The 27,582-nt window shown below is 37.0% G+C and overlaps 1 protein-coding gene across 1 annotated transcript in view; it reads right to left on the reverse strand.

Annotated features, from left to right (window-relative positions):
- Positions 1-5,076: 5,076 nt before the first annotated feature.
- The window catches only part of LOC108678549 (Down syndrome cell adhesion molecule-like protein Dscam2), a 71,674-nt gene continuing 49,168 nt past the window's right edge, over positions 5,077-27,582 (reverse strand). The window contains exons 24-39 of the mRNA XM_047885117.1: positions 26,891-27,276; positions 26,330-26,476; positions 24,242-24,397; positions 23,743-23,900; positions 22,223-22,346; positions 21,170-21,281; positions 19,788-19,939; positions 18,102-18,380; positions 17,754-17,957; positions 15,621-15,782; positions 15,014-15,172; positions 13,933-14,082; positions 13,032-13,186; positions 12,549-12,762; positions 8,279-8,363; positions 5,077-7,725 (exon numbers count right to left, since the gene is read on the reverse strand). Of these exons, the coding sequence (XP_047741073.1) occupies positions 6,936-7,725; positions 8,279-8,363; positions 12,549-12,762; positions 13,032-13,186; positions 13,933-14,082; positions 15,014-15,172; positions 15,621-15,782; positions 17,754-17,957; positions 18,102-18,380; positions 19,788-19,939; positions 21,170-21,281; positions 22,223-22,346; positions 23,743-23,900; positions 24,242-24,397; positions 26,330-26,476; positions 26,891-27,276 (3,433 nt within the window). The 3' untranslated portion in view covers positions 5,077-6,935. The remainder of the gene's footprint in view (positions 7,726-8,278; positions 8,364-12,548; positions 12,763-13,031; positions 13,187-13,932; positions 14,083-15,013; positions 15,173-15,620; positions 15,783-17,753; positions 17,958-18,101; positions 18,381-19,787; positions 19,940-21,169; positions 21,282-22,222; positions 22,347-23,742; positions 23,901-24,241; positions 24,398-26,329; positions 26,477-26,890; positions 27,277-27,582) is intronic.

Genomic DNA, 27,582 nt, shown 5'->3' on the forward strand with positions numbered 1-27,582 from the left:
GAGTCCTTGTTCCACTCGATGGACACAAACATTTTTTGCGAGTTAGATGCCCTAATGGTTGGTAGGAGTTTGTTGATTTATGTTAAAATGTTGTGTCTTTTTTAGTTAGATGATCATTTTTTACCACAGGAATAATTATAGCTATAATTTGTCATACGATTATTTTTATTTGAACCTCCATTGTTTAAGGTTTTACTTACATGAAGATGAGAAACAAATGAGGTTCTACTGACCATCTGACGGTACTGAAAATAAAATATGTTATTGTTATGTATCTTAACTGTTGTCTGGTTTTCTTGAATTATCCTCTAATCTCTCGCTCTAAGAAGGGAATAGCTGCGCGTGAGTATAAATAATTTTTCAAACTCTTTCTCTGGAGTGCCACGAGATTGACATTTCAACTATGAATTCCTTTTTTTGAATCTTGTTGTAATTCCCTGTACAATTGTTTATATGATGAAAAATTATTAGGTTCTTTTCATGCTAACAGAAATTCTTACGAACGGCTTGTATGTCGTGTTCCACAATTTGAGCATTGGAAGATATTTATTACACCGCCATATTGCATGAATATTGCATATTTATCGCATTGTCTGTCGGCAACTATGGCTTTGAGAACTTTAATTAGAATTTATATAGACGAAAGTTGGTATTTCAGGGGAGGTTGAAGGTAGGCCGGAGTGTAGAGGTTCACTTCAATTTGCATATTAAAATAATTTGATTGTTTAAGCTTTTCATGAGCAGAATTTCTCATCTATAGAAAATTGCATTTAGGGTAAGTGACTTCAAAAATGTATTTAAAAAATTATGATTCTAAACTCTTTTACAAAATCATAGCTTGAATTGATATATTCGCAGGCAGAAGTGTTTTATTTCTGCACCCGACCATTTAGTTAGTTCATTTTATTCCAGAGGAGTCCATCCAGCAATAAGTGATGAGAATATTCTAGGGTAGCTGGAGCGCAGTCATTTGTCTCGCTTGTCGTCCCCTGAAAATACCGTCCCATTCCCGATAGAAAAATAGTCTCGAGAGCCGCTAAAGTGCCCAGTGCCGAGCGGCCCAGCAAACACCTATAAAATAAATGAACTCGCCTCTTTAAATGCTTCGTTCAAAAAGAATTCGTGATGATATTTTGCAAGCCTTGTTTATAAGGGGGATTTTAAGTGAAAAACCGACGGTGGTGCCGTTGAGTGGCGACGTATCAAACTGAAATTTAGGATATCTTCGCACTCACGAGAATTGCTCCTCTATATGGCCAAGACTTGCAGCCATTTTCAGAAAAGAGATTTTTAGCCCAGATGAGTGGGTGTCTAACTTGGAAAATGAGATATAAACTTGATTATTTACGTCTACTGAAATGAAGATATTCAATGGTTCGTTCTATCTAAACTTAGATTTTTTGAAAAAGATGAAAAATTAGAAATATATATTACCACATATGAAGTAAGAGTGATTAGTCATATGAATATTTAATATTTATACTCATTAATTTTGGAAAAGTTCAAGCTTTTCATTGATGTTAATGCGAGAACAAAATTTGATTTCAAAGTTTATATCGCGTTTGTTATAAGTTGTTGGCAAATATTTAGTATTATCCTAGTGGGGATGTTAACAAACGTTCACGCAAGATTTGCATGTGTGCTCCATTATTCATTGAATGAACTTCATTCAGAGAAGGGGAATTCAAGTCAACTAATGAGCTACATGAAATATATCAGGATGATTCCGTTAATAACTTGACGTTCCTACTTTATTTATTATTAATAATTATTAAATTCATTGTTAATAATAATACAAATATTTTAAAATCTATTCGGATGGAATAACGACATATTTTCACGGCCAAAGCGCATTTGGCCTTCACTTTTCTGTTAAAAATCAAAGATAATTTTAAGATATTACAGTTTTATAAGTCTCATATAAAATTCCTATCTCAAGGTCCCATGTTCATGAATTTTTTATCCGGTTGGAGGTCATAACCTGGGAGAATGGTTACTTTTGCTTCAAAATTACGACTTGCTCTGTCACAGATAAAAATTTGCACGACATTTCCCAGTGGCTTCCGTTGACCCCAGACGTACGATAATTGCTCTGAAGTGTTGCTGGTAGCTCAGGCTCGCTGAGGTTGCGTTGAAAATTTTTATCTTCTTGGATTGAGAAACGCGTAAAAGTTCCTGGAGCGTAATTTAATTTATTTCGGACATTTCTGGGTAATTTTTTGAGAAGCTGAGTATATTTTATAGTTATTCTGAAATTATTTTATTTATTACGATATTATGCTGATACACTGTAAAATGCAAATGACTGAGTTCTGAAGTCCAAGAGAATATTATTACATGTGAAAGCAACACTAACATTGCGATCATAAGCTTTTACTACCATGCTTAAGACAGTCAAGCGTAGAAGTCTTACGACTTCATGAACAGCCTTAGTCTGTGAAAAACATCAGTTGTGGATCAACAAACAGCTTCATAATAATAAGGATGTTGAGTAGAGCTTCCCTCGTTAAACGTCTCGCTTCTGTTGTTTCATTTTTGGAGAGCAAAGTGCCCATAAAGCAACTCAAAATGAGTCATGAGATGGTTAGCGACTAACATTACGACGAGTCTTGTCTGAACTACGAACCGCTATTTTTGCGGACGGTCGTTCTGTAGTCGGTCGAATCGTTCGCCATCGTGGAGTAGATTAGTGAAAATAAGTTACTACGGCAAGTAGTACGGCACTGTAGGTATGTTGTAATTAGGCTTTTTATTTTATGTTAATTATTTCACATCGGAGATTTTAGGTCAAAAATCAAAAGTGCAAAGGGTGAGCAATTTTTTTGAAAAATTCCTAAAAAACATAATATCTAATTTCCAAATGAATAGTAATTTTCCACAAAATATCTGATATTAGGTATTTTGAACTAACTCTGTTAAAGAAACTTCGGAGCAATGTCAGATAAGTATTGGAAACTAAATTCAGTATAAATTATTTGATCATCCTGAACATATTTGCTTAACGCATGACTTAAATTTCGTACCCAACGACCCGTAAAGACTCGGAATTTTTTAATTATATCAATTTCGGGTCTTACTAGCATCAATTTAAAGTAGCAAACATCATTTCGCCTTTCGGGAGCATTTTAAACAGCACCATCTAACACAACCCCAAAAAGGTCGAAAACAGACCGAATTGCGCATCATTTTCAATATGAAATTCAATTCCTGTTCAATCCATTGAATTTGGAGCTTTGGTAATTGGTAAGGAAACACGCTTTTATAGCGCACAGCGTCCAGTTTTAAAAGCTTCAGTAAAGGATTGGAGGACACTAGTCATACCGCACAAAATGAACTTGCCTTTGTGCATTCATTTGATTCCCGTTATATCAATACATTCATTGAAAGAAACGCGATAAACATTCATACTCAATTACGCATTTAATAGAAACACTCATTTGTAATTATTACATTGCGTTCCTATGTGTAAAGATTCTCCGTTAAGCAAATGCACACTTCGTATGAATAGAATTTTCAGGATAAACATGTTTCATGCCACAGTTCAAGATGTATTCACATTGACTTTAAAGCATTCGTATTGTATGGCATCATTGGAATATTTCACGCAACGATTGAGTATCAGTAAGTCCACAACCAAATTAATTTGTGAGCATTCGAACCATACACGGTGCGTAAGTGCAACACAGGTCTAGTACTAATATGTTTGAATTGGTAAAATTTAAAATTTCATCCCTAATAATTGGGTACTCAAAGCATTCGTATTTTAAGAACCTTTAACTCTGTCTTATGTTTAATTTTCATTTTGTCCAGTCACATTCAGTTTAGCTTTGTTGGCATATTTTTTATTCTGTACAGTACAGCATCCTTGTAATATCGGAGTTTATTTTCTAGTTATTCAATATCATATAGCATAAACATTCCACTGCAATATTCAGTGTCGAGTTGATGATTCTAAACTAACCGATGATTCTATCTGTTTGAACGAATGAATGATGATGAATGTTTGTTTTCATCATTTTGTAACTAACTTCAAACTGATGGTTCTAAACTAAAGGAGGAAACTTTGAAACTTTTCGACCATCTTCAAATTTATGTATTTCAAGGAGCTGGAAAGAGCTTTGGCGTGCTGTCGCCGGTGACCTGAGGACAGCTGATGCAGACCACGGGGTGCTATGCGTGAGCGATTGTTGTGCCCCGAGAGCGGCTAGTGAGAGCTTGGGCCCATACTTTCAAAACAGGTTAAGAGATCGTAAGTTCATCAGCCAATCATTGACGGCCTTTCAAGGAAAATCCACCAATCATAGACAAGAAAATAGAGCGTAAGTACTTACGTTCACTTAGCGAGTTGTGAAAGTATGGCGCTTGGTTATTAAAGATGAGGATAATATTAGACAGATTGAAGGCATCGAGATTGACATAAAATATTTATAATTTTGCCTTAATTTATAACTTTTTTATATAATAATTTCGCTTTAATTAATAATTTCTTATATAATAATTTTGCTTTAATTTATAAAAATTTTACTATTGTTTTAATCAAAATACAGTAAAATTTTTAATATGGTAATTTGGATTCACCTTATGTGTCTTGCACTATGACCGTACAAGTAGCATATGTAAGCAAGCGTATCGTGAGAATAGCATTCACCCAGGGAAGTACTCTATTAGCGGCATTCAGCATAAGTGTAAACATTATCCCTTTGATGTATCGTAATAATCATACGTGCGGTTCAACTTGACGAAATTTATTGAATTTGACAGTTTCCCTTTTACGTACCGTCGTCGGCTCCCTGTTTGTCCATTTTACAGGTGGCATTTGTCCGCATACCTGTCGCACAAATGTAATTAGTGTTTTTAATAATGTAATAATCCCTGTTGCAGTGGTATCGTAGATACATTTCACTCAATTAAAAAGGCTACGGAAAACCGGTTTGATTATCGAGAATTTTGAACCGGTTCATCAATATTTTAGAGTCGACACATATATCGTTTCTGCTACTTCATTCAAATGTCACTTAAAAAAGTGTAACTCTTGATGTACAGTAGGATGGGTACGAAGCCAGTTGTTTATATGGTTTTATTTTTTTACTGTAAAAAACAATACATCGTATGCAAAAATACAACAACACTGATAAATTGGATCTCAGAAACTGTCATTCGTAGGTTTTGTATACATGGAGAATAAACATTCGACAGTTCCACGAGCATTAAGAAGGAACTCTATATGGGGATTACGTTCACAACAGCTAACAAATTTCCTTCAATAGCGATACTTTGACATAGAAGGTTCAGTTAAATGAGTATATTAATATATTGTCTCGAAACCCTCACTCTCCTTGCGTTGAAAAAAGAGTTTACCAAATTATTTGGAAACAAATTAAAGTATCAAGATCAAAAACATTGTAAATTGCTTCATTCAATGCCAAAAATCTGTTCGAATATATTTCAATCAAATAAAGAATATGCGTGACTTGTCTTAAAAAAATCTTGCATTAGTTATAAATATAGGTATATTTATAAATCAAGGTATAAAATCTTGTGGAGTTTTACTTTCTTTTCTGGCGTTCGCGTAAACGTTGGTAATACGTTTGAAGTTTGTTTGGAAAGTTCAATCATGGTCTAGAGTCTAGACTATTTCAGATAGTAAAAAATTTTCCCTTCAATAATGAAGAATTGCGCAACTAAAAAGTATTACCTTAAAGCCAAATTGTACTCAAGAATTTCTGTCAAAACTTATGAGGTTCAATTATTAATGTTCCTATTAAGATGATGTAAAAATATAGAAACCAGTATTTTCATTTTCGTAACCACTTTGCCACGATAAGAAAATGATCCAATCTTCAGCGGAGCAAGATTGAAGTTTTATATAGGAATATCTGCTAATTTTTCTGGAAGAAATGTGAGTTAGAAGTTGCCCACATCCCGGTTCGTATTATACACGAACGTCCCGGGGGATTCAGTAACGTGGAAAACATGTGCTCACATTAAGAATTAATGTGATTATTAGATACTTTGTGAAGAGTATTGTTAGAGTTCTTAGTATCCGGAACGAGAGAAAATGAGCCTTGATTGATTGACAAGAACAGTTTGCGAGGGATGAATTACATATGGTTATATTTGAAATATGGAACATGAGTGTTCATAACTTCTCATGAACTGACACATCGTTGACTGGAATATCGCATATATAATAAAATTTCAACAAGCGAGTTTATAGTGGTAATAATTATAGAATTTTACAATATTGATTATAGAATTTACGAGTAATGTGATAACTATTTCAGGTAGCGCATTGGCCACTCAAAAGAATTCGGGATGCAAAGCATTGCTAATGCTCAGCCTTTATTGTAGAGCATTAGCCTTCAGATCGGAGCCATGCAATTCCAAAGAGAAGTATCCTTATATTCAGAAGATTTTACGTTTTCACGTGAGCTCGGAAATTTCGAACTCATCTATTTATATTCTGGGTATAATTGCCACTTTTATTCCATACCTTAAATACTGGTGGTATTCAATCTTCTGAGTTTCACTTGCAGTAATAAGTAAATGAGAACAAGGGAAGAATGTGATTCATTGTAATGTTTAAGCCAAAGTTTGCATTGACAAAGTATTTACCTAAATCATCGCACGGACATCGATGCAGAATTAAGTACGTATAATTGAACCAAATTAGAGTAAAAAAATCACTTGTATATATAAAAGCGGGAAGGATGGATCAGAAGGGAGAACATGAATATTATTAGTAGATGAAAATTACGCAAAACATATCATACGATAAAAGGAAGCTCTAAAGTCTCACTTGGAACAGCAATCAACCTCATTATTTGAATATTTTTGTTGAGAATAACTTTTTCTGTAAGTCATCTCGCCCGTACATCATTCACGAGCTTCTATTCTAGTCCGTTGAGGAAGTTGAAGGCTGATAACGGTGTCAGTTAGACAGCTATAGAGTAGTTCCTGCCTCGCTGTCGCACTTTACGACCAACAGCCGCATCTCTCGCACATTCAGCCTCACTCACGCCTTCTGCGCCCTTCATATGAGGTGTTGGTGTCGGTTGCCGGGCTCTTGTCCTCTCGTCTTCTTTACGCTCCGCTCCTCCAGCACTGACTTCTAGAAGCTCTTCGTTGTTGCTCACAATGAGTCCGTTCGAGTTTGGAGTGATTTTATCTGACGGATTTTTATGGCTCAAGACCTGGCTTTTGGAGCGCTTGGGACTCTGAGCTGCGTTAGACATGTTGTTAGTTCTGAAATGTTGTGCGGGGCTTTGGTCTACAAGGTTAGCTTGCTGGCCCTGGTGATAAGGGTAATGTACTAATTGCTGCTGCATTTGATGATGCTTATGCTGTTCCTGCAATTGATACGAGCTTCTCTGATCAGTAATGGGGATGAAATGATTTGGAGGTTGTTGCTGATGAAGAATCTGTTCCTGCTTCTGTTGCTGTTTCAGATTTTGCATTTGAACTGGACTTTGAAGTGAACTGATCTTCTCCATCTCGTTGAGCCTCCATACATTGTCATTTTGGGTCTGCTTGCTCCTGTCGTGACTGTTTTTGTTGTTGTCTTTGCCTTTGAACGATAGCCCGCCAGAAATTTTCCTGTCAGCTTGAGGAGGCCCGGAAATTGCGACGGCGTTTGCATTAGCCGCTCTATTCGCTTTCGCGTTACGTGCATTTTTTACCATGACCGTAGCGGCGCCGTAGCCTCCACCGCTGCTGCCACTCATCCTGGAAAAACATTATGGAAACTTTGCGTGAAAAAATGTGGAACTTTCTTCTTCTTTTATTGGTTGATTGCGAAGAATTATTAATTAACGATTACTCAATGGAAGTTTAAGAAGTAATTTTTCGTAAAATAATTTTTCGATTTGAGGAATCGCTGGTCAAAATATTTCTACATTTTTTGCTGCTTGGTCACAAACGACTTGAATGAGCCTATTTGAAAGAATAAGTTTCATTTGTAACTCATCATACCAGTACGAATAATATATGTATCTGAACGTAGCTAGACTTGTATGTATATATCATCATAGTCTGGCTTCTCACTTTCACCATCATTTTAAATAAATGCCCTCTAAACAAAAGAATGTTCGTAAAGTGAAATGCACTGAGAATGCATAAATTATATTTATTTTCCATAAGCAACTGATTTTACTGGCTCTAAAGGTGCAATTCGGCAGAATCTTATTGGTGTATTTCAGCAGAATATTTTCTTTTAGGCAAGTTTGATTAAAGACTAGAGCATGCTTTTTATTAATAATCTTCTAATTCGTTTTTTCACCTTGACTGCGTTCGTCTTGGAAGGCTCCGCCGCTCATGCCCCGGAGAGGTGATCGTGGAAGCATCGGACGCAACGTACAGCAGGTCTGGCAAAGAAAAAATTAAATTAAATTAAATTTTCATTTTTAAATTTATTGGTAGTAATTAAAAAAAACGTAATATTGACATTACCCGTAATTAGTCTGGAATAATTGATCAACAAACTTTTTTACTAGCGCATTTTCTCACTTATGGAAAAAGGCGCTATTGTGCTCGTCTTGTCCGTCCGTCCGTCCGTCCGTCTGTCTGTCCGTGACTTCACATTTTCGTCGACGTGAAAATGTGTTTCTGTCATTCACTGCAGTGAGTACTGAGTTATATTTTTTATATTATACATAAAAGTTACCTATACATTGCACTGAAAACATTTAAAGGCTGCTGATTCTCTAAATTATTTTTCATGTTCGCAATACATTTGCATTTATTTTCAAGTTTTTGTGTTTAAGATCATAGCGTATATATTCATGTAGTTATTATAATTTTTTCTGTTGCTGGTTACGTAGAAAATTAAATTTTAACTTCGTAACACAGTTAGCATTCGTGCAATGTGAGTAGAATTCCACATAAAATCAAACTTGTATTTTCCAACCACGAGAAAGAATGAACTACATGATTAATTACATTATTTCGAAAATGAAATATTATTTCTTAGGAATTTATTAAAGAAATTCTGATTTTGTTTAAATGAAAAGTAATTTATGCCTTCAAAGTTATTGAAGCAAGACCGGACAGAGAGCTCGAGATGTTCGCTGCCATTGCGTTACCATCCCTTATATCCTCCAAATTAATTCTGGCGTGCGAACAAAGAGCTGACGTAATCGAATTATGCTAATTTGCAATATCGTTTGAAACAATTCATTCCGTGCAGAGGCAACTAACATAAACTAGTCCACGTACGTATCGAGGCTCTTAATAACTATTGATAACGAATACTATGACTTTCGTGGTTACCTACAACAAATGCACTGTTTATGCAAGAGACAGTATTTAATATATTATATATACTGGTATTAATAATTAATGTATTATCTTCATTATTATATATAATGAAGATAAATAAGCCTTATAATCCTCACTGCCAAAATAGTGCACGGAAATAAGTAAAGACCAATTAATTAATTTGAGATTTATGCAGGTATCATAGAAACCTTAAAGTTATCAGTGCAGAATAATGAGAAAAAATAATTAGGGTTCAATTCCTTACATTCCGGTCAAGTATTTATAATGCGAGAGAAAGAAATAAAAATTCTTCGCTTAGCATAAGAGTGCTTCTCTAAATTATAAAGGTTCACAATATCTTATTAGTGTAATTCGGCAGAAGCTTTTCTTTTCTGCAAGTTTGACTAAAGACCAAAGCATGCTTTTAATTAATAATCTTCTTATTCAATTTTTTCAATGAGTCGAACAAAATTTCTTGCTTGCGCCGGGAGATCAAAATATCTTATTGATAGCTATCTACTTGCAATGAGCATTAGGATTTGTAGCTATTTTTAATTGCAAATATTCATTCTTCGCTACGTTACTGATTTTCTTAACTAGTTGTACCGTATATTTAATATTTTATTTCTTAATTGTTAATGAATGCTGGTTAACTAGAAGTTGCCAGCATTTGCGATAAGGTTTGATCTACATACTCTTTTCACTGTGGCTACGATGTCACAACGGCAACATTAACGCTTAGCTAATCATTCTGCTTAGGTTTTATGATGGCTCGCATGAGCGTTAACAGTCCATATGCCTTACATGTGCACTTCCATGTAACCGACAACTCTGACACGATTGCCTTAATTCCTGATTAAGGCAATTAAGATTAACTCTGTCACCTTAATTCCTGATTATCGAACCTGGGGAAACTTTGTGCCTCGACACTTTTCCATAGAATAGAATAGAATAGAAGTGTCGGCGTTGAAGAAATAGGCCCATGGCCTGTTGCCGATTCTTGAACTTTTCGTGACTTGATTCACAAGGGATCCAGCCTTTGGAACCCGATCTTTCCATAGCTGACGATTGATTGAGATAGCTGCTGACCTTATTGCCTGGTCCGTAATTTGCAAGGCATTTTAAGACTGAACATATGCTCCTGCATAGCTTCGTCTAGTCTGTTTTTGAAGATGTTCATACTCGGAGCGTCAACGATGCTATCAGGGAGGCTGTTCCACATATTTGAACACTCTCTACTAAATTTTTGTCCTTTTCAAATTTCGGTGACCACACGACATTTCCAAACTCTAGGTTCGGGCGCACGACAGCAACAAATAACTGCTTCATTGTTTCTGCATCTAGGAACTCGAAAGAGCGTCTGATCAGTCCAAGTTTTATTTATTAACTTGACCTTTATTAACTTGACCTTCAATATGCTTAGAAAATTTCAACTCATTGTCGATATTAACTCCTAAATCCTTTTCCGTTGTCGACTTCGACATCATCACTCTGTCGTTGCAACCGTGTCTTCTCATACTGTAATCTTGCTGTTCATTATTCCTGCCAAGGTGGATAACTTTACATTTGTCAGCGTTAAAACGCAGCTGCCACTTATCAGCCCAGTCAACCAGCCTGTCAAGATCCCCTTGCAACTGTATTTTTTGCGACGTATTCTTCACTGTATTATAAATTTTTGCGTCGTCAGCATACATCGAGCAAACGCTAGACACAGCTTCTGGCAGATCGTTTATAAACGCAACGAATAGAATAGGCCCGAGAACGCTTCCTTGTGGCACGCCGCTGCGCACTGAAGCCCAGTCTGATACGGACCCATTAATACTGACACGTTGTCGCCTCCCTGCTAGAAAATCTCTGATCCATTTGAGTACATTACCCTCAATTCCCAAAGACTTCAATTTACGCAACAGCCGCTCATGTGGGACACTGTCAAATGCCTTGGCAAAATCGAGGTACACTGCATCTACTGGCTCCCTTTCGTCCAGCTGGCGGGTCCATTCGTTCAGAGTCGACAAGAGGTTAGTGGTGCAGGATCTCCCGGCAATAAAGCCATGTTGACAGTCTGATAGGAGATTATTAGCAGTCAAATGATCTATCAATCGATCCCTCACAACAGATTCCATTACCTTGCAAACGACACTTGTCAAACTGACAGGGCGATAGTTGCCTGGGCAGCTTTTGTCACCCTTTTTGAACAATGGTGTCACTTGAGCTTCTTTCCAGTCAGCCGGCAACATTCCTTCGATCAAAGTTTTTCGAAAAAGTGACGTCAGAGGGCCGGATAGGACAGTTGCTAACTCTTTGAGTAATCTGGGGTGGAAGCCGTCTGGTCCACATGACTTGTTTGGATTTACAGCGATAAGGCGCTTGAGAACCTCTTCTTCTTGTATTTCAAAGCTTGTTAATTTAGAGCCGACTGGGCGCTCCTCAATAGCTGGAATACGCTTCAAGTCCTCTTCAGTGAATACGCTACTGAAAAAATGATTAAGTACGTTGGCTTTGCCCTCATCAGAGGATATCCTTCGCTGATCTACTTTCAAATCAGAAATACCGTCCTTCATCTTGCACTTCGAGTTAGCGTACAAAAAGAAGGCTTTCGGTTTCTTTTTTTTACTTTTTTAGCAATAGGCCTACGTGTCCTTGAGAAGTGACCATGACTTAGCCACATTCATGTCCTTAATACAGTTCGAAATATTCACTGCATTCACTGCTTCACGGACAATATTCATGTCCTTAATACAGTTCGAAATATTCACTGCATTCACTGCTTCACGGAGTTTATCATAGTCGCCTTTCGCAAAATTCAAACGCTCACGCTTCCGAGGCGTCATTTCTGTACAGCACTTAAGTCTGAAAAACAATGATTGGTGATGGCTTTTGCCCAACGGAGCAAAAGCCATCCCATGTATGACTGTACTTATTGTTACTATAATTTAAGTGCATTATTATTTCAGTCAAAATTTAAAATTTATATTATGCATATTTTCTATTATATTCATTAATTAAATGCCAAAAATATATGGATGTTTATTGTCCCTCCCTCCGACAAAGGCCTTTGCGGTTCCCCTAAGCATACTCATCAAAACTTTGATTAAAGTTCCCAACTCACAGCAGTGAATACTTTCCGACTGCACACTCACTGTGATGCGTGTTGCGTCGGCCGCTTCCGTATGTTCTGACTATACACTCACTGTGATGCGTGTTGCGTCGGCCGCCCCCGTATGTTCTGACTGTACACTCACTGTGATGCGTGTTTTGTCGGCCGCCCCCACACGTTCCGACTGTACACTCACTGTGATGCGTGTTGCGTCGGCTGCCCCCGACCGAGGCGTCGTCGAGATGCGAGGAGCTCTCGGTACGTGACGAGGCAGGCAATTCGGTGTCGGAGTCGCTGACGCTGAGGTCGTCTTCGCTCAGCAGGTCGCCCTCGATGCTGTAGCCTCCGGAGGACGAGCGGGCGCGAGGTCTGCGTACTACCGCCCCGTATTGAGGGGCGAGTTCCGAGCCCTGTGCAAAAGTTTTCACATGCAATGAATGCACTGGAAATTTTCGAAGGTGTTTGTATAATGGTGAATTGGAAATTTTTGAAGATCTATTGAATTTAGCATTTTGCATTTCGGGTAAATTCTTTGCAATTGCAATTTTTACTGGTTCACCTCTAAGAGACAACCCGCATAGAATCCCATAAGAACAAATAGCCTGATGATCAACGACAGCCTGATGTGCTTCACAATTTGATATGAATAACACTATGGAACCTTAGAAATTTGTTATACCTTGCGGTACTCTTGCTGATGGCTTGCTGACACCGCGTGTGGTGGCATCACGCGAGGATCCCGGAACACGAACGTCTGGAAGCTCGACGCCTCCTGGTCTTCAGTGCCACGTGCCTCTTGGAACGTCGCGTACGGGTAGATATCTTCGGCGTACTCTGTGATGCCGAGAAATCGGACAATATTGATATATGTAGTCATGGCTCACTATGTGTTCGGTTCGTTAACTGTTAGTTCATTATATCTTTGCCTTATTTTATGTGATGCCGAGAAATTGGACAATGTTAATGCATGCTGTCATGGCTCATTATGTGTTCGGCTCGTTAACTGTTAGTTCATTATTTCTTTGCCTTATTTTATGTGATGCCGAGAAATTGGACTATATTAGTGCATGTATGTAGTCATGACTCACTATGTGTTCGGCTCGTTAACTGTTAGTTCATTATTTCTTTGCTTTATTTCATGTGTTGCCGAGAAATTGGACTATATTAGTGCATGTATGTAGTCATGGCTCACTATGTGTTCGGCTCGTTAACTGTTGGTTCATTATTTCTTTGCCTTATTTTATGTGATGCCGAGAAATTGGACTATATTAGTGCATGTATGTAGTCATGACTCACTATGTGTTCGGCTCGTTAACTGTTAGTTCATTATTTCTTTGCCTTATTTCATGTGTTGCCGAGAAATTGGACTATATTAGTGCATGTATGTAGTCATGGCTCATTATGTTTTCGGCTCGTCAACTGTTAGTTCATTATTTCTTTGCCTTATTTTATGTCGGGTTCATTAACTGTTTGATTCATTATACGTCCGTCTCATTAACACTTTTGCTCATTGTGTATCCCGCTCATTGTATGTTTGATTAATAATATTTCAGTTATAAATGAAAATTGATCGTGCTCACCGGGAATGCTGGAATCAGTGTTGTCAGTTCGGGTGGCAGGCGAGACGGGCGGTTTACGGAGTGCGCTGTAGAATTGTTCCTCCTTCTTCACGCTCAGTTCGCAAGGTTTGTTTTCAATGCACTGGCTGGCGTTCGAGTCTTCGCTTGGTTCTTTCAGGCGGCAAGAAGCAGATAATCGTAAATCTTACGAATGAAATATAATAATATAAGGGTTTTAATTCGTGATTTTTATTTGCCATTGGGCACCAGAGTGTCTACAATTATGCCTTAATTTATTTAAACAATTCCGCCTGGAATAGAACAAACACCAGAGGAAAATGCACTTCGTTACCTGCTTGAAACACTTAACGAAACCCGAATTCGGGCTAATTAGAACTTCAGACTAATTAAAATATTTGAGTTTTTACTCATATTCAATTTACTATGAGTTTTCTTTACATATTTTCATATTCAAATTTTCTATCAATTGATGGAGAGAAAAATACGAAAATGCTCAAAACTCTGCGATTTGTAGGTCCATTTTAGGTATTATATACCAGCAAATTATCAGGCAATAAACTTCACGATAACTTAAGCTGTAACAGGAATGCTGAATCCTTTGAGCAGCGTCCAAAATATTATTTTAATTTAATTATTATTGCAATTTTTATTGCTTAATTGATGTTGGAATCAAAAAGCATACGGAAAAAGTTAATTTTCTGTGTGGGTCACGTCTGGTACAGGGTTACTTTCTGTTGCTGAAAGCCCATGCACTACTAAAACTAATGCGTAGCTGAGTGTTGTAGGCTCGTGAAGGTGAAATTATAATTATAAGTTTAAATGAATTACCCTCGCAATTCAGAAGTCAAATGTACTAAATTAATTTTAAAAATAATTCCTAACATCCACTGACAAGTAAAATAAAATTTGAAGTTTGAATTCACGTGCTCTAAAATTAATTGAACAACTAAGCGGACAAATCAACTATAGTGTTAATTCTACTCTGAATTCTGAAAGCATGTGAGCTGAAATTAACCTATAACCTGGTGAATAATTCCAGTAAAATGTTAATTTCATCCAATTAACCTACACAACCACCCACTTTTGCGCCAACAAAGCACGAGTGCCGCAACAATGGCGACGATGGCGAGGCAGGACACGACAACGGGGGCTATAAACGCCGGATCCCGGAACAGGTCAGCCGAGGAGTGAACGGCTTTGGTTCCGACTCGCAGGACTCCCCCTTGTAGCTCCCGCTCCTCTTTTGTGCGCAACACAAAGCGTTGGGATCAGCACGCATGAGGCGAGTTTCTCATGTGAAGTACGCACAATATATCGTACGGAGACAATAGCTCACACAGGTGACAGCGAAAGTGTTAGACAGGAGGCAGCTACTGCGTGTCACACAGGAGGCAGCTACTGCGTGTCATGCAGGAAGTTAAGTTTCAATCGGTGTAATATGAAAATTTCAATACATTGAAATTCAATAATATTGATCAATTTTCTTTTATTATTATCCAAATCGTATTATAAAATTTGATGTTATTCACTTCCTACAATCATGTCCCGAATATTTATAAATATTAAATCGTTAAAGAAATAGTTATTAAATATTTCAATAAATAGTTATTAAATATTAAATAGTCAAATAAATAGTTATTAAATATCAAATAGTCAAATAAATAGTCATTAAATATTAAAGTACTCACCGTGACTATGGGTCGTGAAGGCATACTCTGCCTCAGTCACCCCGGCAGAGTTGCGGGCGGTCACTATCATCTCGTAGCGGCTGCCGGGGGCGAGCTCCCCCACTGTCACGGCCGTGGTGGGTGCTCCCACACTCTCATGCGAGCCGGGGGCTGTAACCCCAACTGTTGGGGAGCCCGAGGAGTGAACTATGACAGCAATTAGGAGAACAAGACGAGAGAAATGGATGAAATAATGTACCAGTGGCGCTGAGGGTGAAGGATGATTTCAGGGATAGAACTGATATTATTTTATGTTAGAGCGAGTTTGGTATGATCTTTGCTGAATCAGCATAGTTAGAGTGATGTTGTGTTTGCCGTCGATGTGTTAGGTATTTTAAAGCAATAAATGAAAAGAATGGATGTTAGGTGTTAAGTTAATGAACTATTTGTCATGCGCGCATATGTGTAATTTGTATCTAAATATTGAAGAAGCACTTTTATAGTTAGATTTCTAGATTTCAAAATTTCCGATGCATCAATGCGATATTCATGTTCAACCAAATTCTTTTCTAGTAATCAAATTGTTAATTTGTTTGTTTTAGTAGTCTCAGTATTATTCCCGATATAAGTTTTAATCACATTGATTTAATCAGTGTCACTCTCACCCGCCGTTAAAAAAAAGTACACCACAAGTCTGTAATAAGCACACAGATGGGACCGACCTATACAGTAACCTGGCTGAACAATGCAGGGATGAAGATGGCATTATTCTATTTTTTGTTTGTATGCGTCCGTATCAATGAAAGTCTGTAGTGGAGCAACTGATGCGTCACTTGTATAGGCTGACAAACTGATTACTGTGCTGTCAATTAGTTGTAGAAGAACTAATTTCCAAATCTTGACGACGTTTAACATTTCTCAAGTTAACATTGTGATATAGCCATGCTTCGATTAAAAAAATAAATTGTTACCGTTTGTCTTTTTTCTATACTTCTCGTACATGAAATTCACTCAAAAGAACAACATTAAGAAAAAAATTTTTAACAAAATGTATAGAGGGCAGGTAATTTAGAAATTTTAATGAAGCGGTGCGAAGCTACATGCAAATAAAACTGATTAATTATGCATACAAAAATCGTTTAATAATTCATATCGTAAAGATCTATTTGAGTTTTGATGTATGAAATATTATCCCTAGTTATCCCGGCTTGTACAACATGAATGAATATTTCAGCTAAAAAATAAATAAGCAAATCAATTTTTTTAGGAATATCACAATGTCGGGACAGCTTATGCAAAGACCTGCTGACGGATTGCGCTCGATGCAATCAGGGCGCCGCCGAAACTTATGAATATTTTAATGGATTTAATTTAGCGCCGCAAACAACTGAAATGTACGGCGGCTGAGCCAAATGAGAGTGACGGGTGGCGCAATTTTTCATCTCGCTTCTTTCTTCGCAGCTCAGTGAGTAAAATAAGACAAACTTATTACTCATGCGAAGCGGGAGATGCTCGCACATGAGTATACTCAAATTTAATTAATGTTTCCAACAAAATTTTACTGAAATACATTACATTGGATGTAAGACTGAAAAGTGTTGCTACGTAAGAGAAAAATTCCTGGCAGAGGAGAATGAACTTATATCTGGCACAAAATTTCACTATTTCCCCGAAGAATTATTACACGAAGCCGACTTCCACTGCAATTGAACAGTAAAATTTTAGGTAATTCAAATTATTCCGCCTGGAAGTAAATGATGAAGTTTTCCCCTGAAATGTGTCAAATAATGGGCCAAAATTGATTTCCATTCATTCAATAAAAGATGGCGTAGAATTGATATTCTCCGTACATAAATAATGCAATAAATATTATTCAAACGTCCTTACTAGAAGTAATCGAACATGATAGAGATAGAACAGTATGGGACCCTCTTATTGCACAAATTATTCCGTACATTTCTTCTATGGCATTTGATAACCGAATTTATTCTTTCTTAGAGATCCCTGCTGTAAGGTCATCAATCGGTGCGAGAATTCACTGTGGCTACGGGCAGTTGAGGGAAATTCCCAATCGTATTGCGGGTTGGTCACCTGTGTACTATAGACTGCTGCTGAGGGCAACCACCTCCTATTGTGTTCATCTATGGTACTTACCATTGCGCCATGACCCCTGCGTGGGCTGGAGTCTCCTGATTTTGACGGCAATTGTATCTGTAGGACAGTCGGGGTCAGAAAACAGAGGGAGATGAAGCTGAACGGATGTCGTGTTTACGAAACCAATGAGGCGGTGCTGGGGCGGCACCGGAGGCCGCGACCCTTTTGTGCGTAACGTGGCCACCTCACTTGCTGCGCCTGCCCCTAGTTACATCGAGATCAGGAAGGAAACTATTAGTTATTTTTTATAATATTTTGAGTTTAGAGTAAAATTGCATTATAAACAGTCAGAATTATCCGCAGGTAAGTTTCAATCAGGCGTTCACAAAGAGCATTATGTTCCCGCACCGATAGCATTGTAAGGTGTCACATAAAGATGATGAGCTGTGCCACAGTCAAGCCCCTCGAGCTTATACTGCGTCAGGTGTCGGTCCAGTTCCTCTTCTCGCCACTCGCCACCCTGACGACGCCACGTCAGCAGAAGCCTTCTCAGAGGGGCACCCCCATCGTCGTACGGCTTCGTCGTCATGCCGCCCTGAGACGAATCTTCAGAAGACGTCCCGAACTGCAGGCTCACCGAGTGGCTGGTCGAAGACAACGCGCGGAGGTGTAACGCCGATGGCGGAACTGCGACGAAAAAATCGCAAAATTATTGGAGCTCTAATGCATGGAAGTGAAAAAGAGGAAAAATTTGTTAATGGAAATTTGTTGTTGTTCACGAACAAAATTTGTTTGTGAGGAGTTTTGTTGTGAACATTTGTTGTGAGCATATTGTTCACAAACAAAATTTGTTTGTGAACAATATGTTCACAATCAAAATTATCGATAATACTGTAGACTCATATAATTAGATTTACTGTATCACTGCCATGTCAGCCAGTACTCGAGATTTTTGCTGTAAATTGTGGAGGATTTTTAAAAAATAATTTTACTGGTTATTCTAACATCACGGTACAAAAAGTGTCCAAATCAGCCTATACCTAAAGTTGAATTTAAAGTCCGTAAGCGTACATTTTTTGGCTAAATCGTTCATATGTTGCGTGTATGTCGTACACAACTCAGTTGTAGTCGACTTAAATCCTAGTATTTCTTTATAGTTCGATGCTGGCACTCAACTTACCTGGTTGAAGGTAATATTCGGTGCATCTTTTAAATATGTAGGAATCATGTTCTTAATATTTACAACAGTTTTCAGATCTTATATGTTCGTGTCCAAATAAAGTACATAACTCGTCTACTCACGTGCAATGCTATTTTTAAACGCAATTACTTTACTATTGTTGTTGTTTGTCTCACAGAAACAGCTTTTCAAGACTTAAAGAAGTTCAAGAAAACTTTCGTGTTCAAATCCCTCTAACTGAACCAACCATTTTTTCTATCCGATGTTTTACATTATTTTAAAATCTTGCTATTTTTACTGTTCGTTTACCTAATTATTAGAAGTTGAAGTTTGTGGTGATTAAGTATCAAATTAATATCCTTTCAAGATAATAATAGACGCGATGATGAAAAATTTTAAATAAAATTCACTGCATATATGTAAACTCGACAATTCAGCAAACTCGAAAAATTGTAAATCCAGTCAATAATTTAACTATCTTTAGGTCTAGCGCTGTCTTCTCCATATAAACTTTGCTCTTCTTTCGGAGACGTGTAACTGAAAGTTGCATACCCCTCAAGCGCTGTTCAAGTATCCAAACATTTGGTTGAAAAGAGTGACATTTTTATTGAGAATTTATGAGAGTTTGTTATCTATAGAAGTAAATAACAGGTACTCACTGCAGTGAGAGACAGAGAGCGCATTTTCTCGTCGACGAAAACGTGAAGTCACGGACAGACAGACGGACAGACAGACGGACGGACAGACAGATACACATGACGAACACAATAGCACCTTTTTCCATAAATGAGAAAATACGCTAAAAAGGGGCAACAAGTCTTAAAATGTCATCAAGTACGAGGTTTGTAACATCAGACGACTGTGTTGCTCATCGCCAAATATCTCACTAAACGTGAAATACATTATAAACCTACCCAAGACGAGCAGCTTGTACGTCACGTGATCAGAGCCGTGTGAGTTGGACGCATGGCAGGTGTAATTTCCGGAGTCCGCTCGCTGGCAGTCGCGGATGAGCAGACTGTGGTCCGGCTGCTGCTCGGACCGGTTGTGACCGCCCTCCGTTTGCCTGCCCGCGGAAATGAGGAAACAAGTTTTTAGCAAGCAGTGTTTAAATTCTTAAATTGGCGATTTTAATTGGTATTGCCAACATTTGATGTGAGGTTGTAACTTTACGTTACATTTCTGGTTATTCTTCTTTCAGTGTGTCTGACTATTAAAGCGGCGAAAAATTGGTAGAAAATTATCGTTGAAAGCAGAAGTAGTCATTTAAAAGTTAAGTAGTCATTCAAAAGTAGTAGTAAGGAGTTAAGTAGTCATTTAAAAGTAGTAGTAGTAGTAGACAGAAGTAGTCATTTAAAAGTTAAGTATACAAATATATGTTATCCTTGTACACTACTGTTAAATTTCGATGCATTCATGAGCGCAAAAAAAAAACGTAGTAGTTTTAACGCTCAAGGTTCAAAGAAAGTCTTACAAAGTCAAAACAAATATAAATATATAAAGACGTCAAATTAAACTTTAATCGCTATTTACAGATGCTAATATTCATACATAATACATTTATAATTTATACATAATACACATATAATTCATACATAATAACAAATGATATCAATTTGACGAATTTGCGCTTATACCTTATAATACATAATTACAAAATTAAATAATTTGAAAAAAAAAACATATTAGGCAAACAGAAATTCACGCTCAACACTCACGTCTCCCAGCTTTTAATAATTGGTTTAGGATCTACCGTATAATACATAATAATAAACTTACATAATTTAGGAAGAAAAACATATTAGGAAAACAAAAATTATAACAAAATCATAATGCTTTGATGAGTTCACGCTCACGTCTCCCAGCTGATGATGGATTTAGGAGCCACCTTAAAACACATAATAACAAACTTATACAACTTGGGAAGAAAAACATATTAGGCAAACAGAAATAATAACAAAATCATAATGCTTTGATAAATTCACGCTCAACACTCACGTCTCCCAGCTTTTAATATTTGTTTAGGGTACACCGTATAATACATAATAACAAACTTATACAATTTGGGAAGAAAAACTTATTAGAAAAAAGGAAATAATAACAAAATCATAATGCTTTGATAAGTTAACGCTCAGCACTCACTTTCCTCAGCTGATAATTGGTTAGGGACCACTTTATAATACATAATAACAAAATTATATAATTTAGGAAGAAAAACATACTAGGAAAACCAAAATTAGAACCCGAAATAATAACAAAATCATAATGCTTTGATAAGTTCACGCTCAAGACTCACGTCTCCCAGCTGATGATGGGTTTAGGAGCCCCGACGTGGGGGCAGGGCAGGAGTATGTCGGTGCCGCGTCCCACCTTAACCGGCCCCCCCACTGCGTAGATGCCGGCGCCCACTGGTTCAACGACGTCACATGGTGTCTAATTAATCTATTTACACTTTGGTGAATGTAAGAAGGCCGAATTATCAATAAGATTTTTATTTTTATGCATTGAACAACTATATATTACTATTACAAGCTACAATGTTGAAATAAATTAACAAGCAACAAATGTTCCGCAAAATAAAAATTTATTACAGTCTCCAACCATCTTCATGACTTAAGACCAGCCTGTGCAAAAGAGTGTAGGGCTGATCCAAAACGGGCTGGTAAGATACGAATGTTTCATAGATAATTATATTTTGCCCAATTGTTTTTCAACAAACCATTGGCAAGGCTTCAACTGTTTTAGTATATAAATTTTTGCGTGAATTGTTGATAATGAAGAGAGTCGGTTAATTCTTGGATTCGGTTTATCGACTATTTCCATTCCTCAAAATAAATAAAACACAACTAAATAATAATTTTAATGCAAAATAACTTGTCAAATACTCGTATTATTGAAATTGTGTATTTGTTTCAAACGTATGACAGCCCACTTGATGATGATAAATAGGAAAAATATAATAATAATAATAAGATCTTTATACTAATTAATATGGAGTCATTAGACACTCACGTGGTAACGATGCCATAATTATAGTATTTAGTATTTAAAATACTTCTTAAATAGTTAACCGTTAAAAGTATTTTTACCCTTATTTCCCAGTTAAATTATTATATTTTTTTTATTTTTCGCTTGATAATTTGGTGTAAGTGTTTTGGCAAACTTCCATCAACAAAAAACGTTCGCGCTCAAAAAGTTGATAGCGAACGACTTGATCGTGTGCAGCGCCAGCCTTCACATGTTCCCTCTTGCACACAGAGGTTGAATTACCTGTGTCGCTGGGTGCACACATTCCTTTTCCATTACCTGAGTCACTGGGTGCACACATTCCTTTTCCAAAAGTAATTACCTGTGTCGCTGGGGGTGATTTTAATTTTGGCGGAGGCAGGACCGTCTCCCGCGCGGGTGGCCGCTGTCACCCAAACCTCAATCTGTCTCCCCTCGCGCAGGCCCGTTATTTCAGCGTTCAAGGACTGAACACAGGAATAATGTAACTATGCATGAGAGAATTAGCCCAGTAAAATACTAGAATTCTTTCCTTTTTGCGTAATAATTAGATTTCCAAAGAAAATTTTCGCAATATTATACTAGTTGTGAGGTTTTGGTTAAGTAAATAGTGACCTAAAGTTGTGGGGAATAATGTGCAATATTATAACTGAACTTATAAGTAGAAAACAACTAAACAATAAATCTTGAAAAAATTCTAACTGATTTTAATAGAGATATTGCGCTAAAATGAATTACAAAAATAATTATTTACCTCCTCGAAAGAACATAATTTATTAGATTTGTTAAGTCCTACAAAGATCCAATGTAAGCAGAAAAAACATACCCCATTTGAAATGCAGTATAAAAAAATAATTCGTACAAAGTTGTAATGCGATTCTATGCTGAAATTCATTTAGAAATTCTTAAACCCAAAGCTTTATCAAGGAAACAAGGAATATTTACTGTATGTTTTATCACCTAAAATGCTAAATAATCTGATGTTAAATCAGATACACTTCAATTCCAATCCAAATCTTTACAAGATTTTTCTTCCTCGACATTCGACCAGAACGTACTGCCTACTCTCAAATATTGTTTCATAGATAATTCAAATATGATTTAGCACTATGACCTTGTACCCTGAGTGTAATTTGACGCACGAGAAAATCTCTGAAACAATGAGTAAGGCCGCGCTAAACTACAGTCGTTCGTCTGCAGAAATCAATACAGCTTCAGCTCGGGCATTTTTACGACTGCAGTAAACGGCAATCAGCTTTGAACCTTTGCTCCAGAGAAGTTAGTGGCTACAGATGGAAATGTTTTACGACATAGCGAGGTGTATACAATAGTTTATGGGCCATCACGGCAGCATTAAAGCGATCACGAACCTCAAGAAAAGTTTTAGTGCAGTCGTTGTGACATACAATGACCACACAGAAGATAAACGAAAGAGAAAGTGTATATTGTAGCGGTAAGAATAGCTTTAAATAATAAAAGTAAGTTCAAGGAAAAAGGAAATGCACTAGATTACGAACAAACTGGCCATTGTTGCGACCTTCTAGCGAGCTCAAGGTTCGAGAAATCCAGATCTTTTAAATTTTTTTTTATTATTGATGCAGTTATTCGAAACGAAAAAAATTGCCGTGAAAATTCTGATTGTAATATTAAATGTCATATCATCATGTCACATTAAAGCTGGGTCAATTAGAATTTTATCCTCTGTGGCTTTTCTTACTGACAGCTCCGACAGAATTTAAATTGTTTGTGCCAAGATTTGATACACTTAACTCTCTATAATTTTAGATCTCTGTACTCACAAGAATTTAGTTAAAAAATCAACCTAGATTAATCATAGAGGAATATATTATCTGCAAGACTCACGTTGAACTGAAGTGTTTTGCTCTCAGAGTTAGTGCCGGTCCGGTAGTGGACGGTGTAGTGGGTGAGGGGACCGTGTGTGCGAGGTGGGTGAGACCAGGCAACCCTCACTGACGTGGGGCCCGACACTACAGCCTTCACCTTAGCCGGAGCTTGGGGGACTGATAACGTAAAATGAACATTAGGATCATCAGTACATAGGTCAAGATATTTTAATAGCTTTTATATTTTTCTTTGTACAGAAGGAATACTTTGTAAAGATAATCGCCAAACATAATATAAATTATGAAGACCCATAAATGACCCATCGAGACATAACCGCTCGTATGAATGGAATTTAATGCCCTTTAATGCCTTATGAACGTTATTCATCAGTTTAAATTTAACGTTGAATGAGAATAGCGCTAAAATCCAATTTAATCGCCATCGATGAAAATTTGCATTTAACTTGATAGCAGGATATATCTATTAAGAGTTACACGAATTCGAAATTAAGCCTCACCATCCATGTCAGTGACGCACAAGATGTCGCTGGAGGCAGCGCCCAGACCTGCCCGAGTAGCGGCGGCGACGCGCACCGAGTAGTTAGTGTAGCGGTGCAGCTCTGTGAGCGTGGCGCTGGTGCTCTGCACGCTCATTGACTCACTGGCCGGCAGTCCTAGTAATAATAATAGTATAATAATAATAATAATAATAATAGTAACAAGAATAATAATAATACTAATATAATAATATTAATAATAATAATATTAATGTAATAATAATAGTAACGAAACGGGTGTGTAGCGGGCAGAAGGATGGTGCAGTAAAGTGTCTTCCTTCTGCACATCGTAACGTTCAGTTACGTAATATGAAATATGGTGGATGAGTTTTTAATGGATGAGGCACTCCATATTATAATTTACGATGAATTCGAATGTCCGTGTTGTTAAATTTGGTGAATGACACTTCTATGGATGAGGCCCAGTAAATTTGGATTTCTTATAAATTAGAATGTTCGTATTATTAAGTTTGGATGATAAGGCTTTTATGGACGAGTCCCCCAAAATTAGAATTCACGATGAATTAGAATGTCTGGATTATTAATCATGGAGTATGTGACTTTAATGGACGAGGCCGCGCAAATTAGAATTTAAGATGAAATGAAATGTCTGGAGTATTAAATTTAGAGGATGTGGCTTTTATGGACCAGTGGCGTAAATTAGAATTAAGGATGAATTAGAATAGCTGGAGTTTCAAGTTTGGTGAATGAGGTTTTTAAGGTCATCCCTTCAATTAGAATGACCATATTACAAATTATGATGGATGAGGTTTTCACAAATGAGGCACCGTAAATTAGAAACTACGATGAATGAGTATGTTCGATGATTGACTTAGCGACTCCATCGCATGCAGCCGTAGCGCATAAAATATATTTCATTGTGAAGGATAAACCTGCAGTAAAACTGCACGTTTGTGTCTGCAATGACTTTGTTTTGCGGCACTATAGTTGCTTTAGTTCATGATGAAAATATTATGGGAATCTCAATGCGATTGGAAATGCATCACTTATTAATAGTTTACGACAACGAAATAGTGTATGGTACAAACAATAAATGTAAAGCGTTATGACAAGCATTACAGTTCTTTAGATGCTATCAGCAGAGTTATTGTTTTAAAGGTAAATGCTCTATTCACTCATTCTTAATGAATTAGTGCCTGAAATTAAGATATACTAATTTCTATGAAATTTGAAAGCTTTCAGAAAAAGTAATAATAGTCGGACTCTTTCGCTTAAAAACTAACTTGTATAACTTTAACACTTGAAGAAAGGAATTGGAAATTGAAGATTTTAGGGCTTTAAAATAATTCTTAAAATCAAGGTTTACAAGCAAGAGCTCATTGGACAAGTATTTTTATTATTATTTTCAGCAATAGCAAAGTATTTTATTACAACTCGATCCATTGAAGTACTTTTCCGCGACATCGACGCCATTTTACAATTATCCGGTGTAGTATGAAAAGCTATACTATACTGAAATATTGGATGTCAATTCCGTAGACTTACATAATAGGATGCGAAGTTATTTGCTCAGTGATGATAAAATTTGTTCATAATCGAAATAATTCTTATCAATTTAAATTCTTTGGATGCAGCAATATAAAATTTGCATTTTATGCGTTCTCGTGGCAGCTTAACATTCGTTTCACTGATTTGAAGAGATATACATTCCATATAAAGGTTTCATGAGTCTTCCTGTCTCCTAAATGAGAAAACGAGGCAGGAGCTATTTCGTTATCTCATCAGTTTGGAAGATTTTTAAGAAAGTGTCTGGTGAAAAAAAATCCACAAAATTATATCTTTTCTTGTAAATTAATTTTGAATCAAACTGCTCTCAAAATTCCTTACGCAATGTTGGGATTAAACTAACATCGAGGGCCATACTTTCAAAACTCGCTAATTTAACGAAAGTACTTACGCTCTATTTTCTTATCTATGATTGGTGGATTTTGCTCGAAAGGCCGTCAATGATTGGCGGATGAACTTACGATCTATTAATTTTTTTTAAAGTATAGGTCATCATGTAAAAGTCCGGATGCATAAGCTTACCGGTGTGATCGTCGAGGGGAGCGAAAGTGAGGGTATAGCTGCTGATTTGGCCGTGAGTGAGGGGAGCAGGTGGAGGGCTCCACGAGACCTGCAGGCTGGTGGGGGAGAGGGCAGAGCACGACACCTTCTGAGGGGGAGCCTCAGGTACTGCAATAGAGGGTTACAAGGAGCAAGGGTTAAGACTTGATTTCTCGCATAAAAAAAGCACAAAATTATCTCGATTACTTAAAGAAATTACAAAAAATAAATTAATTTAAATTAGACGTCATTTCTAGGTTTATATGTTTCTTATATATGTTTCATATATATATATATATATATGCATATTGGGAAGGAAGTTTGAATATTACCTTTAAATGACTTGCTACGATCCGATATATCAAACATGGCAATGCGTTTGAAGATTTATTGTCATCAATAACCAGTCGTTACTGGAAAATAATAATTTTTGATAACTTAACATATGTTCCAGATGAATTTGTAAGTTTGTTCATAAAAGTCAAATAGAATCTTATACAGAAAATTTCTTGCTCGATCACATTTTAATGTTCTTGTACTCACCATCTTCAAGAGTGATGGCGGTGATAGGATCGGACAAAGGCCCCGGTCCAATAGCATTGTAAGCCTGAACAATGAACTCGTACTCAGAGTATTTTCCAAGCTCGTCTACCACCCACTCCTGTAGCACGTCGTCGTCTGACACGCCGTGTGATTTCCTACCAAGATCGTCCACATTCCTGACACTGTAAGATCCTCGGCTCACTTCCTTTGCTATCAAATCCAATCCGTTGCTAAGGAAAGCATTTTTGGATCGGTCTTGTTTGTCTGTAAGGTCGTTCAGGTAAGAAGAATGACCGCTTGACTTGTCGGACGAGATTTTGTTTGAGGTGCTTGTGGCTAGCGGCAGAGAAGCTGTTCTGAAGACATAGTTGTCGGTACTACCAGCTCTAGAAGAAGGGAAAACATTTTGCTATGATATGAAGTGTAGTCTTTGTAGGACATTTTGGTATTGACAAACATGCTTGCACTCATGATCTTTTGAACATTTGTTCATGGAAAAGTGTTTATTTTCTTATGCATGAATTACGTCATCGAAAGGTGAATATCTTGTACAAATAAATACGTAGCTGCAAACGCAGAAAAAATTGCAAAGGAAAATTGTTAGCAAAAAAGATGCCGTAAGTATAGCAGCAGCCACAGATTCAGTGATCATAAAACCTACGAATGCATTAAATGCTTCATTGTACACTAAT

Source organism: Hyalella azteca, unplaced genomic scaffold, assembly GCF_000764305.2.
Source record: "Hyalella azteca isolate HAZT.00-mixed unplaced genomic scaffold, Hazt_2.0.2 contig16984, whole genome shotgun sequence".
Taxonomy (NCBI): Eukaryota; Metazoa; Arthropoda; class Malacostraca; order Amphipoda; family Hyalellidae; genus Hyalella; species Hyalella azteca.